General features: G+C 38.9%; 1 protein-coding gene across 2 annotated transcripts in view; it reads left to right on the plus strand.

Annotated features, from left to right (window-relative positions):
• The window catches only part of LAPTM4B (lysosomal protein transmembrane 4 beta), a 60,900-nt gene extending 48,540 nt beyond the window's left edge, over positions 1-12,360 (plus strand). The window contains exon 7 of one of the 2 annotated variants that reach the window (XM_066334076.1): positions 10,323-12,360. In XM_066334076.1, coding sequence (XP_066190173.1) covers positions 10,323-10,397 — 75 coding nt within the window. In that variant the 3' untranslated portion in view covers positions 10,398-12,360. Of the gene's footprint in view, positions 1-4,872; positions 5,417-10,322 lie in introns of those variants that run through there. The other variant, XM_066334085.1, reaches the window with a different exon arrangement.
• The last annotated feature ends 4,217 nt before the right edge of the window (positions 12,361-16,577 follow it).

The raw sequence follows: 16,577 nt of genomic DNA on the forward strand, positions 1-16,577 counted from the left end.
CAGCTTTCTGTCTTGTTAACACTTGAGTGGAATACATGATGTAGTTATAAAAGATAAGGTTAGAAAGAGATGTAGTTTAGTAATTAAAAATCCACTGAAAGAGTAGTGCTCTCTCACAGTTTTCTGCACTCAAGACATCAACCATTTGTTACACAGAGTAAAAGTATGCTTCAGTGTCTCCAGTACTGCTGACTTGTAGATGAATATGCCCTGAGAAAGCTCATCCAAATGTGCAATTTTGGATGTGCTCATCCAAAAAATGCTCATTTTGGAAAAAAAATAAGAAAAAACAGAAAAAAACCCACCACTGTTGTGTCTGTACAGAGTCATGATGTACAGCTACAGATGCAGCAGTACAAGGCTGACCAAAATGTAGGAAAGGTGTCTGTGACCTGAAGAGGGCTGTTGCTCCATTCCTCTGAATGGACAGCGTAATTACACCGTTATTCTGGATGACTTCTATGAGGCTGTGCATGATGAAACAAGACAATTGCTTCCTCAATTCAATTTTCTTCCCACGCAAGGGTAATCACAATCTGTCCCTAAATATTGTTGTATCCTAGAAATATATACATCTGGTCATCTATCTGGAGTGCTGAAAATATTGTGCTGCTTCATTACTATTTAGGAAGCTACATGAGTTTATGAAATTCTGTGTCTTGGAGAGCTGGTGGCTTGGAATAAACAAGCAGTTTTGCCAAAGAAAAACAAGCCATAGCAGCTCTAACTTTGCACAGATGATTTTGGAGCACTGAACTCTACTTCTTTGCTGAATGGGGTTATAAATTATGCCTGAGCTATTCTGCTTCCAGTTACTCCATCTGTAATTGTTCTAGTCTGGTTTCTAAAGGAAATGCATAAATATAAACATAAAAATACTTCCGGTCCACGTTGAGAGGAAGATTTCTTGGGATTTATTTGAAAGACAACATAGAATGAAATCCTTAAATAGTAATTAACTAGCACACTTTGGACAGATTTTTGAAGCAAAAACATCCAAATGAAACCATAACAGCATCTGTGTATGAAGCAAAGTCAAACATTTCTCATTTAATGTTAAACAAGATTTGGGTCAGATATGAAGCTTTGGTTTTGGCCCTGTACCTAGGGCTCTTTCCATCTGGGGACAGGGAGGAAGAAAAAGATGAGAGCATTTTTTAAGACATTGCTCTGTTTCCTCCTCAGAAACATCTGCTTTGACTGGACTCATTTGACCAGAGTGTCCATTTACATTGTAAACGAGCACCTTTGAAGCAGATATTTATAATCATTTACTTATAAAAATTGCTTCTAAAGGGCAGTTGATCTCATCTGGAAGATCATCTGACTCAGGTCAGGTGGGTGGAGGTGCCTTGCCTGCCACTTTCCTGAGCATGAATGTAGGTCAGCTACCTCCCCAGCACCTTTCACATGCCTGGTCTTGGAGCTCTCTCTTCAGCCTGGACCCAAAACTGTCGAGTGGGTTTCTTAGTATGAAGATAAGTAAGTGGGGACTGCAGTGCAGGGGAGCGAGGATCCTTAGTGAGATGAAAGAGGGCAGAACAAGAGAGAACCTAATAGAGGTCTTTAAAGTCATGAGTGGCAGAGGAAAGTGGCTCTTTTCTTTAGACTTAGAAAAGAGCTAAGGAACATTCAGTGAAATAGTTACTGGCAGGTTTCATAGCAAACCAAAGGTATTTCTTCATAGATGAGCTGTGGGTCTGCTTGCCAGGGGACATTGCAATGCTAGATATCAGCATGAATTGAAATACAGGCTAGAAAAATCAATAAAAGAAAAATCCTTTAATGACAGTAGCCCAGCAAGTCTTTGAGTATCAAATTTCTGATAGTTTAGAAAATACTCTGGGCAAGTTGTGACTATATATGCTTGCACTGCTCTTTCTAAATTTCTTTCATTGTTCTGCCTTGCTCTTCTGTTTGTTTATCATCCACCATTTATTCCTGTGATCTGGATGGACCTTTTAACTTACCCAGGAGAGCTGTTCTGACATGCAACTGCTTAACTGCAGCATTATAAAAGCTAATCCCTACTTCTGTCTCCAGTGCTTGCCTTGTATGCAACATCTGACTGCCTCTCACCACAGAATTACTATTACTCCTCTTTCTTCACTACTGAAAAAAAGCTCTCTCTTCTCCTGAAGGCTGTCAGCCTTTTCATACAGTCAGCCTAAAATGTGAATTCATGTTAAGGGATTAAATAGAAAACTGAATTCTTAGTGGATTTAGTTTTAATACTTCTTGTTTCTCCCACTGGTGAGTGCTGTGTGCAGTTTTGGGCACCACAGTATAAGAAAGATATAAAGCTATTAGAGAGTGTCCAAAGGAGGGCCACAAGCATGGTGAAGGGTCTGGAGGGGAAGCTGCATGAGGAGTGGCTGAGTCTTGGTCTCTTCAGCCTGGAGGAGAGAAGACTGAGGGGCCACCCCATCATGGTTTACAGCTGGCTCACAAGGGGACGTGTAGAGGCAGACCCCTTCTCTCTGGTGACCAGTGGGAATGGCCTGAAGTTGTGTCAAGGAAGTTTAGATTGGATATCAGGAAAAAGTTCTTCACCCAGAGGGTGGTTGGGCACTGGAACAGCTCCCCAGGGAAGTGACCACAGCACCAAACCTAACAGATATCAAGAAGTGCTCTAAAGCACGTGGTGTGACTCTTGGGGATGGTCCTGTGCAGGGCAAGGAGTTGGGCCTCGGTGATCCTTGTGGGTGTCTTCCAGCTCAGGATAATCTATGGTTCTGTGAACTCCTGGAAACTCATTATAGAGAAAACATATTTCTTCAGATACTCTTGATAAATCCTACGTCTATTCTCTCTATACAAAATAATGTTAAAAACTTTTGAAGGTTGGCCTCAATAACATCAGTATATTTAGTAGCTTCCAGAAAATTCAGTACAGGAAATACAACAAGTGCTACATTAATAGACTTATTTCCTTTCAAATAAAATACAAATTTGATTAAATAATCAGTATTACTTACATATAGTCCAGAGTTCATTGTCACACAAAGTACTGAAGGAAATAGCTGCTGCTTTGTGGCTCAGGTCTCCAAAACAGAGCTTGCATTGAGAAGATCTGGATTTCAGAAAATTTTAAGAAAAAAATACACCTTAATTTTACATTTTCCTTTGTAATCTCAGTCTGCTCAGAAAAAACCCCCACATTGTTAAATTTGACAGGAAACCTTGTAAAAAGAGAATTATTCTAATCCTTTTCTACCTACAGAGTGAAGCAATCAGCTGGCTATAACTGTTTATGCACACAGACATCTTCTGTTTTCCCCAGGTGATCTTCATAACATCTGTGTAGTCAAGAACCCAACAGTACATTTGGGACTGTCTTGAACAGGACAGGTGGTCTCAAAGGCATCCTTCCCTCTAGAGCTGTTTGTAGGTTGGCTGCTGCTACACTGCAGCTGAACATGCTTTAGGTTGCAGTTAATGGCTCCTCAAAGCACCACAGCTGTGGGAGGAAATTCCACTCCTCTTGGCTGGGTGAATGACAGGACAGCAGGGAAGTAAACATGAAATTAGTGAATGTGATTGCATATACCATTAAACCCTCTCCAAACCACACAATGGTGTCAGATTGGTGCAAGTCAGTTGTTGGTCATGGCTGGAATCACTGTGATGAAATGAACCCAGAGCAGAGGACTGCTGCAATTAGGCATGTGCTGCTTAAAACCTCTTCTTTCAGTTCAGTTGTCTCTGAGCCTGGTGCATCAGCCTTGTGCTACATCGAGGAGAAAACGTACCCTGCATTAGGAAAGGCATGAGAGGAGTGTATCTTAGCACTGTATTCAGCACTGGCTCTGGCATATTCTTCCCCTCTGTCTAACACTGTTCACCTTGTGGTTGCTCTCCCTGCTCTTTTTAATAAACAAAGAGTACAGCCTGAGCCCACTGACGCTTTGGTTTTGACCTGTGTGGAACAAAGGGCTCCTTTTGCCCTCTCTTCTTTTTCTCCCCACATATATCACATTGGCCTTCCCTGAGGATTTGGATGTATAAAATGTAAAGGTCACTTCTGCAGAAGAATTCTGTGCAGTATATATAGAGCTGTGGCGAAGAGCCTGGGATAAACATTTCCAGGCACAGACTGAAATTTCTGCAAATACATACTTAGTTCGTAAATATTTCCGCAATTTAGCACTTGTCTCATACAGTCATATGCAAGTGTTATCCAAGAGAGTTTTGACTCTGTCTGAATGTTTCTCATATCTTTTAAGAAATTTCAAATAATAATAATTCAAATAATTCAAATTTGGTTTACAAATATGAGTAAAGTGTTCTTTGCCTTCTAAGGTAAAGTCAAACAATTTATCAGAGCTTGAAATGATAGCAACAGGACCAGGTTTAAATTGCAGTAGTAATGACTAATTCCACACAACTGTTTATTGTCACTTGTGTGATGCAACCTGAAGTCCTTCAGCATAAAGCAAAGGTGCTTTTACTGAAAAGCTAAAGTTTGAGAAAATATTGTGAATGCTCACTTATAGCCGTCAGTACTTATCATAGACCTTTTCAGTCTAAATCTTTTTTTGGCATTTAAGTTCTAGAAAGTATTGGATAAAAGTATATTAGAGTTGGGTTTGTTTCTAACAAGACATCAACAAGGTTTTTTATCATGGGAACTCCCAAAAGTTTCATACAGCAGCCAAACAGGATGCTGATCAAACTCAACACTGTTGTGTGGCAAATGTACCATTCCACCCAGTGGAGATTACAAATGGCTGTTGGAAAAAGCAATCCAAAGCTCTCTGGAGATACAGATTTCTGCTGAGTTCAGTGAGGTTTGGGTGAGAATGCAAAAATAATCAATTTCTCAAATATTTTATTTTACTCATACGGAACTGAGCACATTTTCTCCTTTAGAAAGAGGAGATCCAAGAGCTTGAGTTCAAACAGGAATAACTGCAGCAATATGAGAAAATTTGTACATGTGCTGAAGAAAGAAAATTTTCTCCTGGAAGTTCAAGTAAATGTGGAATCAGCTGCAAAGATATAGAGTGATTACTGAAATAATGCAATATACCCCCCAAAGCAGATAAACAAAGAAACAAACAAAACGCTGTTGGGACAAGATTAGCTACAAACTGTTTAAATATACAAGTATATTTCTTCTCAGATATATTTCTAAGCAATGCTTTAAAAAACTTGCTCTCCAAAACCAGATTAACCAGGATGTAAAAAATATGAAATTACATGCTTATATTAACTGAATATGTTATAGCCATTGGCAAACTTGTTTGGTAATTATTTCTTCAAGAGAAGGTCATCCTGTATCATGTGCTTTATAATAGAGATGTTTATGTAATACAATTAACCAAGCCACTCAAATGACACCAGCTAAGTCAGGAACAGGATTTCTTATGGGTCAGTAATGGATTATTTCTGCATATTATACAAGACTTATTATCACAAAATGCTTAAATGCTTTTGGGAACAAAGCCCAGCACTCAGCACTCCCTGTCCCACTTGAGCATAGGGCTACATAGCCCCAGTTTTCACGTTTCCTTCCTTCCTTCACCTTATATATTTTCTTTGTGATATTTTTATACTTCTATAGAGAAGAGCCAAAATGGCCACATGCCTCCTTTCTGCTGCAATTAAATTGTTTTAAATAAATCTCTGTTATATTTACACTGTCAGTAGTATTTCACTCTAATTTACCCCAAGGGATTTATTACCAGGAGTCTCATTTACCCCACCTCAGTGGCAGGTCATAACAAAGCCTCCAGGAGTAATTTTGGAGAAGTCACTGGCTGAATCCTAAGGCATATGGATTTCCATAGGAATATTCAAAGTATGTGGGGTACAAACTGGGGAGGCTACTAAAAAGGCTCAGAAGTTATAAAGAAAATAAAAAAAAAATATTTACACTAGAAGGCTAAATCACATTTGCTAAGTGTTCTTAAAATTTAGGGTCACCTTATTACTGGCAGTTTTTTTGTTTAAACAGTTCTGTCAGTGACAACTTTACAGGCTTACTCCCCACACATTTTTTTTGTTTCAATAGTTAAATAGCCTGATCTTTCATTCCCTAACATGAACAAAATAGTTACAAAAAATGATCAGTGTAGAAGGAGCAAAATTCAAAATTACTACCTTTGCCCAGCAGTGTTTGAGTGAAATGAAGAAAAAAATGCACAGAATATTAAACAAAGGTTAAGGTGAATAAATGTGATGGACAACAAATGGAAGAAAACACCCAGTTTGTTGAATACATGGCACCAGCTGGGACACCCAAGTGTGTCATATCATTCATACAGGAAAAGCCCTTCAAACTAATTTAACTTTTGCTTTCTGTCAATGTGGTTTTGTTACTGTTACTTAATCATCTGTCAGTTCTAAGTCTAAATAGTCACCCTTCAGCTTCCATGACAGTTTGAATAACTCTTTAGCCTTCTGGAATTCTGCCTCTGTAGGAGATTATTTTTTTAAAAAAACATGTTTTCAGGCACTTACTTTCCCTTAATATTTTTTCCATCTCTCCTCGATTAAATCTGTTTTGGCAAAAGAAAGAACTATGATAAAACCTCAATTATTTGAGCTTTTAACTGCTTACTGTTAAAATGGCCAACATTTTACAGGAAAAGATAATTTCATTAAAATTTTAATCAGTGAAATTATACCAAAGTAGCTGAGATGAAAATCTGAATCAGAGTAGTTTTCTGGAGTAGTTTCTTGTGTTAATTTTAAATTCCAGCATGGCTAAAGGAAGCAGATAAGTGCATTGAACATAAACCAGCATAGATAGTCAAGCAGTTTATTATGCTCTCCAAAGGCATAAAATGGAAGCCAGTCACTGAGCCAAAGGGTGAATTCAGAAACCGGAAAAATAAAAACTCACTATTCAGTCTTATCTATGCATCTAATTAGAATGGATACAGTCTAAATTAATTTACAAAGTACAAAAAAATATGTGCATATTTTAGGTACATGGTACCCCAAGGCAGAATCTCCTCTCAGACAACTGATGCATTTTGCTTCCCAGGCATTACATTTTTCATTTCTTTGTTTCTTTGTTGTGAATTGATAAAAAAGTATGTTAGTTCCCTGGATGCTGTAGGATTAGTGTTTGCAGAGTGTTTGAGATTGTCACTCACAAGTTACTTTAAAAATTTTGAAGGACACCTGTTTTTGGCACTCAGGGATCCCCATGTGAAGACATTGTGGCTTTTTTCAGTAGACCATTAAGCAAGTTTGGAAGATTAGATAGTTGCAGAGTTCAGTCCTATAGGATGCCTAAAATATAAAGGACAGAAGCTCCTAACTTCTCTCACAAGCCCTGTAGCTGCATTAATTTTATTTATGAAGCAAGTACCATTTTAACATCATCCTTTAAGATCCAGCTAGAGGTAACATTACTCACTGTTTGTACAATAGTCTGGTGTAAAAGCATCACAGAGAGACTCTGAAATGAGAGTTCTAGGGGTGTCAAACCAAGAGAGTTCAAACCCACAGCTCCAATCTGCCATATGAAAGCTCCTGATATAAGGTTTTCAATAATAAGGAAGGAGGGAGGAAGGCAGGAAGGAAGGAAGGAAAGAAAGAAGGTTAAGAGCAGATAGTGGCAAGAAAAGACATAACCACCTATGGATCCAGTGACAAGATTTGACTGATGTAATTTCGATGGCTGTAGTCGAATTAATGGTTACAGTTTTGTTCCATCGAGGGTGGAAAACAAAAAGGCCTGCCCTACCTTTGTATGGTCCCACCTCTACAGGACTGATCTCTTCCAACTTGCCCACTTGAATGATCATTAGTGTTTGAGGTGTAGCAGTGCATTATCTCCTTGCTGTCCAGACTTCTACAGGCATTCCTATTTCCTCTCACTTATTGAACTGTTGGTAAGTGATAAAGTGTCTTCTGATAGCCCCTAGGGCCAGTGACCCATATGAGGTTTGGTTCTGCAGAAAGAAGAAGAGTGCTTACTTACTTCCCAAGATGTAAAAGCCTCACCAGGAGGTTTTTCTCCTACCAGACAGATTTTGTTTCATGCAAGAGTGGAGGGATTGGAGAAGTTCACTCGTATCATTAATTCTCCAGGCCTGGAGACCTACTGGAAATGACAGCAACCTCAATGCTGAAGTAATAATATGGATGTAGACACAGTAGTCTTAGGACACACAGATTTAAAAAAGGATCACAGCACAGGAAGAAGTGTTGTCCATTATTTATCAGCTCATCTTTATCAGCTGGAAAACAGCTCTTTGGATTGTGTCTGCTGTCACTTCTTGTCACACCTGATGAAACAGACTCTGAACCTGAAAGAAATGGATCACAGGTTGGAGCTTAGCATTATGAAAGTGCAGTAAGACAGCTAAATTTTCACAAAGGGAACTTGATTCATTTTTAGATTCATCTGTAGATCAGATTTAATTACTAATTATATTGTGTCATAATAAACGAATGAACATGTTTCAGTATATTTGAGGAACTAGTGCTTTTTTTAGTAACATGAGGATTTTGCTAGAAATCCTGTTATTTAAACTGTAGTGATCATAGTGATCAGTGCTAGGGAGGAGATTTCATCTGTAGTGCTTTTCACAGTTAACATGCTTTAGCATTGTGATTTACTGAGGTTACATTGCAAAATATATTTGTGATTTTTATCATAATATTTGAAATTCTAAATGTTGTCCTAATTTCACTAGATAAGTAATTTTAAGATCCTTGCAGCCTTTAAGGGTGACATAATTTATTAAATGCTTTTCAAATATGAGGGGTTTTAGATTGTGTAGTGCATAAAATACTGGATTTACAACCTCAAACATTTGGTATTAATGAAGAGCAATAGCTCTGACAATTTCCTTTTCTAAGTAATGAAACTTTTCTGATTAAGTGGCTGAAGATGCCAAAGTAGCCATTCTGTAATTTTAACTACGTGCACAGATGTATTTGAACACATGGTCATCAATACAAGTTTATAAACTCACATGAGTATAATGTGAATCACACTTGGAACTATCTGTTCCAAGATAAAAGTCTGTTCCAAAGTCTATTTAAATCTACAGAACAATTCCTACTGATCTTGTATGTTGTGGTTGAGGTCCAAAAGGGATGATTATCGGTGTTTCTTTGCAGAAGGCAGGTTATCAACTTCTATAGGAACTGGTAAATCCTCTCATGGCAAAACTCCCACTGGCTTTATTGAGATCAGGATATTTCCTGTGTGCATTTAGACAATCAGCCTTACATGCTCTTTCTTGACCAAGAAGCAATGCTGATAAATATGGAAATTCCATTATGAATAATTTATCATCAGCTGCATAAAGTATCTCAGACGGTGCACTTCAGTGATATTCTTACATGTTATTGAGATATTTTAGGAAATGTACACTCATTCTTCATTCAGACATCTGTTCTATCCTCAGTCCTTGCTGGAGTTCACAGACCAACTCCTCCTTTGCCTTTTCACATGCAAATTAACTAATGTCAGTGCAGGTGCCATTAAAAATCGTATGATGGCTGGCATGCTTGCCTAAACAAGTAGGAATTTTGGTTCAAATCTCTCCTCTGCCCTGTGTGGCCTGAACTTGCATCTCCCATGTCCTAGAAAGCTGCCTGGACTCCTGTGAATGGGGATGATATATGACTAAACCTGTCCTAATCTCCTAATTGCTCTCAGATGTTGAAGTAGTCACTGAAATGCTTCAGGGAGTATAGATCTTCCTTCTCGTGGCTGAGTACTCCAGAAGTATAAAACTGGAGATTTATTTAGGCACTGGATAATTTGTTCTCCATTTACTTTCTTTTTCCCCACTCCAAAATAATTATTAGCTGTTCCAGGGAGGGCTCAGAAGGAGAGGTTTCTGGGACTTTCCTCACTCTGGCAGTTTGAGCACTCCTCCAGGAGACAAGGTTTAGTCCGCTTGACAGAGGAGAGATGCAGAAGCAGCAGCCACTATCAGTGCCAGATTGAACAAAAGCAGGTACCAGCAGTGAACAGATAAATCAAGCTGTCACTGGGGTTTTTAAATAATTAGAAGAAATCATGTTTTCTTTAATACTGAAAACAGTATACACATTGAAAAGGAGGAACTTCAAGCTAATTTTTTTTTTCATAACTATTCTGCTCCTGCTTATAAATTTACTCCTTTTTGGTTTTGGAGTTTGTTTGGGGTCTTTTTGTTGTTGTTGTTGCTTTGTTTGGGGTGTTTTTTTGTTTGGTTGGGTTTTTTTGTTGGTTTATTTGCGGTTTTTGGTTGTTGTGAGGCTTGTTTGGTTGGTTGTGGACAAGGCCTTAGGGGTTTCTTTTCTGTGAATTTTATCATCTGACTTCTTTTTTTAAAAAAAAACTTTTTTTTTCTTTCCTGCAGGTCCTGTTGCCACCATATGATGATCCTGTGAATGGAGCTGCTAAAGATCCACCACCACCTTATGTGTCAGCATAAGTGAGAGTGCTGTGTCCCTAGGGAGGATAGCTTTACTTTACAGACATTGAAGCAATAGTTTGATAATTTCACTTCCAGGATATAACCTCTGTGGGTTACACTTTGCTGTTTTGCTGACATATTGAAACTTAAATTGTATTACTCATATTCTGTAGATAGTTTTAATAATTTGCTGCAACTACAGTAGTGTTTCAGAAACTAGGGAACTGGTTTCAGAATAATTCTGGGTAGCACTAGGGTTACAGTAGTCACTGAATAGCTTTTTCCACCATGTCTGACATACAGTGCTAGAGAGCGTAGAACTTTGCATTCTCAATCAGGTTCAGAGTGTAACCTATTTTTTTTTTTTATTTTTAAAACTTCCAAAGCATTACAAATATGTTTCTCAGATGGCCACATTCAACTTGAGAATACAGACCAAGTCCAAAAAAGTAACATTCCAGTTCATTCCTCTTCTGCAAGTATTTTTGAAGTTACTATGCTGTGAATGATAATGATTATTGCAAGAAGAAGAATTAGTTTTTTGCAATGTTCTCATCAATCCGGCTAATGAGAAACATATTTAATTGGGAAGGATAAGTATGGAAAATGAGAACGAAGCACTCTATGTGTAACAAGCAGAACCTGTGGTCTACACAGACTCACTTTGTCCCAGCCTGAAACCATTCTAATGCTCCCAAAAAAAGTTAGCAAATTCTGGTAACTTTCTTTTCCCACCTACACACCTTTTTCCTCCCCACTAACTTCACAAATAGTATTTTGGGGTCACAAAATCCCTGCTTTAAAGTCCCAAGACTAGGTGACAAAGCTGTGTCTTCACACTCGACATGCAAATGTTTTCCCATCAGAATGTGCCTGTAAATATCGCAGTGTTCTGCTGAGTGTAAACTAAATTATGCAGATTCTAAGATATGTGTTCTCAACCTGTGGTGAACTTAAGCATGTAATTTCCTTGAGCATTAGCAGATATGTTTTCTCTGTTTCTCTTATACATCAGTGTTGGGGGGTTAGATTCCTTTTATGGCTGAAGTGGATGTACTGAGAATCTTTCTCACGGGTCTTATCATCCAAGAATGTTTGTGTGAGGTATTTATTTCTTCTCTAGAGAAGTGCCTCCTGCACATGTAACTTTTTGTTTTGATGAAGTTTCTACTTTGAATTGAAAAGGAACATGAAAAGGGAATATAATGTGTGTCTCTACCTCTCCTTGTTTCCCTCTGCATTGTCTCCTCTGCATTTGGGTGATTGAAAAGGCTGAAGCTAAACTGGTGCTGTTGCACAGCACCTCAGGTGAAGGGCAGTGCAGAGCTGAGTCACAGTGTGGAGGGGCACCAGAAGACACCAAGGTGCCATCTCTTGTGGCTGGGCTGGCACACGGGTCCACACACTTTCTGAGGGGGACACCTGTTCTGACCCTCTGTGCATTGACTCCATTCTGCCAACTGAAGAAATATGGAACTTCTCCTGACTTTTTCTGGAAAAGAGCTTTCCAGGGGAACACAAGACCAACAATTTCTTTTCACAAAGATTGCAACTGTTAGCTGTTCTTGCAGAGGCCAGGGAAGGAAAGGACAGACTCTTTCTGCCTGTCTCTTCCACACCCCTGGCAAAAGGCAGGTCCCCATCTGCTTGTTGGAATTTTAGTTCATGGCTTATCTCCTCTGAGATCAAACTAAGCAATGCATTTGAATGAACCAATCCTGAAATCCATCCGCTGATCTTTGTCACGGTCCTATTTTTTTCCTTCTGAATAATGTCATCTTCTCTCATTACAGATATCTTTGGGATTTAATCTGATTTTAGGGGTTGTGCTGGCTGGCTGGGCTTCTAAGCTTCATTTTCTTTCATTGTTGACAGATTTGTGAAGGATATTAAGCAGTCATCTGTTTGAGAAAAGCTGCTTGTAAATACATCGCATCTGTGTATACAAACTTCTCTACAATAAAAGGGATTGTTTCCTCAAGACTATGGAAGTAATTTTTTATGGTCTTCCAAGCACAAACATACAGAAATTCCTGTCCAATCAGTCTGTCATAGTAGAATTTTCTCTGTAGAGGACTTAAAGATAGGTTTTTAGTCCACTCACCAGTCAATTCACCAGCTTTCCCATTGTACTGTATAAATGGAGAAAAGGACAGTAAATTCTCTAATTTATTGCATAATAAGACCAAAAGGTAATTCAAGGTTTTAGTTGATTGTACAAAACTGCAGGCATTTTTTCAGGTCTGATGAAATGTGTAATACAGAACAGGGCTAAACTGAGCTACACTGAAAGCTGGGGCTGCTTTTTCTCCACACCATAATAGGGATAACATGCTGATTTGCATGAAATTTCTTAAGAGTTTAGCTTGCCTCACTAAAGAATCAAGACTTCTTCACACACCCTATGCGTGCATAAATGTGAGTACGGTTTGTTCTGCCAGAACTCCTCTTGGATTTGGTCCAGTTTGAGTTAAAGAGGGCAAGAAGTAAAAGAGGGCATGATATCAAAACCATGACATGCTTGCACACAGAGTAAATAGCTGGGTAGGAGGTAACAGATAATGTAATGGAAGTTTAGTTCTGGTGACATATCAGAAGATCCCCATGAGAGATGAGTTCCACTGCTCCCAAACAAAAATGAGATTCTGTGGGTTACATGAAGAGATATGAACTACAGCTGAAGGGTTTTTATCCTGAGATGTTGAATTCATTCTCCGTTTCCATGTATAATTCTGGGGAATTTATACCACAGCTTTTCTGTAATTCATTTTTTAATAGTCATCTGTGACACAGCCCATTAAAATGCTGGCTTCTTAAGTTTTTGTGTTTTGAGAACTGCTTACTCCTAACAGTTTTTTCCAATATTCTTTGCATTTTTTCCCTTTCTCACAGATATTAGGAGCGTCTGCTTACTCAAATGCTCTCCTGATGTTGTAACTGAAACTGTAACATAGCAGCTTTTTATTAATAATTTTTAGTAGCTTACTTGTGGAAGGAACCTGTTTTGAGGAAATGTTGACATGAAACATCACAAATATAAGGCCAAAACCAGCAAACAGGAATCTAAACTTTGATAGTACCAGAAATATCGGTAGATCTTTTGCTGAAATCTCTTCTGACTTTTAAATGTGTGTTACAAGACATTGCAGGCTTCAGAAATCCTACATGTGCTAAAGCACAAATCCAGCTTTTCTCTCATGTGCCTGATGCTTTTATTCCTGACTGAACAATGCAGCAATGAAGCTTTCCTTCATTGTACACTCATCCGTGCATCATACTGGAGAAAGCAGCAAGCAATTTGTAGTAGTGGCCCAACAGTGTGGTACTTGTGCTTTTAAGTACATGAAGTTTTCTAAAACAATTACTAATGACCATCATTTTAGGTGTTAGCCTGTCTGTACTTATTTGGAAAAAACCTCTGGTTGGTAAAAGCAACCCAGTCTTGATATGTTAGCAAAGGCCACATTGAATCAATATATAGCCACATAAAATCTTGGCAAGGGAGCAGAGCAAATGATAACCAGTCAACAAGTTCCAAACAAATTCCAAATTCTTTCAAATTAGGGCATTCCTCACCACTGCCCTGTTGGCTAGGAACACCATGGACAGTTTTAAAAATTGTTGCTAGTAACAAGTCTGTGCACATTGGTGCTAGAAATGTGCAAATGGAAGACTTGGCTTCTGCTATGTGGTAGAAGGGAAAGAGGAACAGGAACAGAACATGGGAGGGCAACGTTCATATACATATACATCTTATAAACAGCACAGAAACAAGGTTCACTGCTGCAATATTGATTGACTTATGTGCCCTTTCTCCTCTGCTGTGGTCAGGAGGAAATATAATTACACATGTAACCTCTTATACTAGCTGTTAGACAAGCTGTGTTCCAGAATTCTGTCACTGAAGTGATGACAACTTTGTCTTACTTGTTTTAATGCTAGGACACCTACAGATTAATATTTCTAAACCAAAAGGAATATTGGTGAAATGTGTTGCGGAGAGCAAGGACATGACTTATTGAAGGTTGAGCAATTCCAGACTGGACCCTTTGGCCTGCAGGGTCTGTGAGCCCCTGGGGCCCATGGGGCCTGCAGGCTGCAGTGATGCAGCAAAAATTCACAATTATGGCACAGCAGAAATTCACATTTCACATTAAGGTGTCCCAGAGAATAATGGGTTTCTAATATGGAATTGTAGCTCTGACACTTTAGCCACCTTAAGACTAAGATAAATAAGGCTTGTTTGCATTCTTTGTATACCCTGTAATTGTAAACTATGTTTTGAATCTATATAACTCGCTGTCCAGAAACAATAAACTGGAGAACGACATGGTAGCCACATTGGTTGAGACGTGTCGTTTGCTCTGTCTGACTTCCTATTAATTAGGGACCCTTGCGAGAGAAATGTCTGCCGAAGTGTCTAGTCAGACAGAGGACTCCAAACTGCTCCTCTGGAGCTTGGGTTTATCCTTAGAGACTTCTTAGATGTCCTCTCCTTAGAGGCTGCTTTCCTTAGATGCTGCTTTTCTGGAGCAGGTTGTATCTTTCCCATTTACCCGTCTCTATTAGTTGTAGGAACTGCAGTCAAATACCACAAAAAAGCATTTCTTGCAAATTCACTATGGAGATGTTTCAACACTATCTCAGTTCCCAGCTCTGAGAAATCCAAAACAGCAGCTATAGCTATCTAAAGGGAGGCTTGGCTCTGATAAATCAGGATTAGTGTTCTTTCAGGGAAAGACTCTGGTATTTGTAAATGACATCTCCACGCCCATGGGTTTGACCTGCAATCGTTCTGCAATGTGGCCAGTTTTTCAGCTGAATAGCTCGGCAGGGTGTGGAATACAGATCTGTGACCTGCCTGCAGCCTGTGTCTACTTCCAGCAGAAGAGGATACTCTAGCGTTGGGAGTGAAAGCCTCATTGTCACCCAGCCAGCAGATAGAAAGCTATTTCAAAGCAAAAAGGCAGTTCTACAGGCTATACCTGGACAATGAGCTACAGCAGTCATTTATTTTAGTGTAGTGACATCTAATATAGTAAATTATTTTCTCCAGAGAAATAAACTGTCATGGCTGAAACCAGGACACAGATTACTCAAATGTTTCAGGAGAGGTTTTAGGAAATGCTGGAATGTTTTCATTTGTAGCCAGAGCTGGACTTAACTAATTAGTCTGAGTGGAGGACACAGGGTCACTTGGAAAGCTGAATAAACAACAAGGAGATGAATCAGGTCTGCAGCAGTGCTGGCTGCTTGGCTTCCATGAGAAGCTTTGCAAGCCAGCAGAGATAAAAGAGTTGTGGAGCTACTCTGAGGGAGGGAGCTGCAGCACTGCAGAGTCTGCAGGCATTTCAGAGGGCTTCTGTTTGCTCTTTGAGGTGACATGACCAGCAATAGCAGGGATGAGCCACATACAGATTTTTAGCCCAGAACCTGGGCTCCATCACAATACCTATGTGTGCCCTGGTAGTAACTCTAACAGGCCTCTGTTTCATATAAACTTTCCCTAAGTATGTAAATATTTCTGGTTTTTGAAGGGATTGGGGTGGGTTTTTTAGATTTTTTTTCATGTAATATTAAGTCTGTTTCCCTCTCCGAAACTCCCCATTTCAGGACCCTTATTAACAGTAGAGGCAAGCATGAAATTAGGGGTCCAATGTGAGTAAACTTCTAGCATCAAATCTTCTGATCCCATTCAATGACAGGATGGGCAAGATGTTCTTTAAAATTCAGATACCATCCTAATAAGGTGAGATATGTTCTACTTTATGGATGGAAGATATTTCAGCTTTCCTTCTGTGCCAGAAGCAAGCACAAAAAGAATCCTCTCTCTTATGGAGAAAAAGTGTCTGGATAGGCAAGTACTTTTATAGTTTTATTTTTGTGTATCACCAGTACAGCAGTTTAAGATTAACAGATAAAAAAAAATAAATCAATGGGACACTCCAGGAGATTGATACTATTTGTATGAATGTGGTCATTCTTGGCAATATCAGATACACTCACTTGAGGCAGCAAGGACAATGAAAGTAAAGGAACGAAAGCAAAAGATGGCAATTAATTAAAAATATTTCTCTTTTGGGAATTTATAAAGTCTTGTGCCCATTAAATCATTAGAAAAATGCAATGAGGTTTTTTTCTTTCATTGCATTAGAGCAGAGGATGAAAGTAGCTTTATCAGTTGGACAGACCAGCTTA

The sequence above is a fragment of the Sylvia atricapilla genome, chromosome 1 (assembly GCF_009819655.1).
Source record: "Sylvia atricapilla isolate bSylAtr1 chromosome 1, bSylAtr1.pri, whole genome shotgun sequence".
Lineage (NCBI taxonomy): Eukaryota > Metazoa > Chordata > Aves > Passeriformes > Sylviidae > Sylvia > Sylvia atricapilla.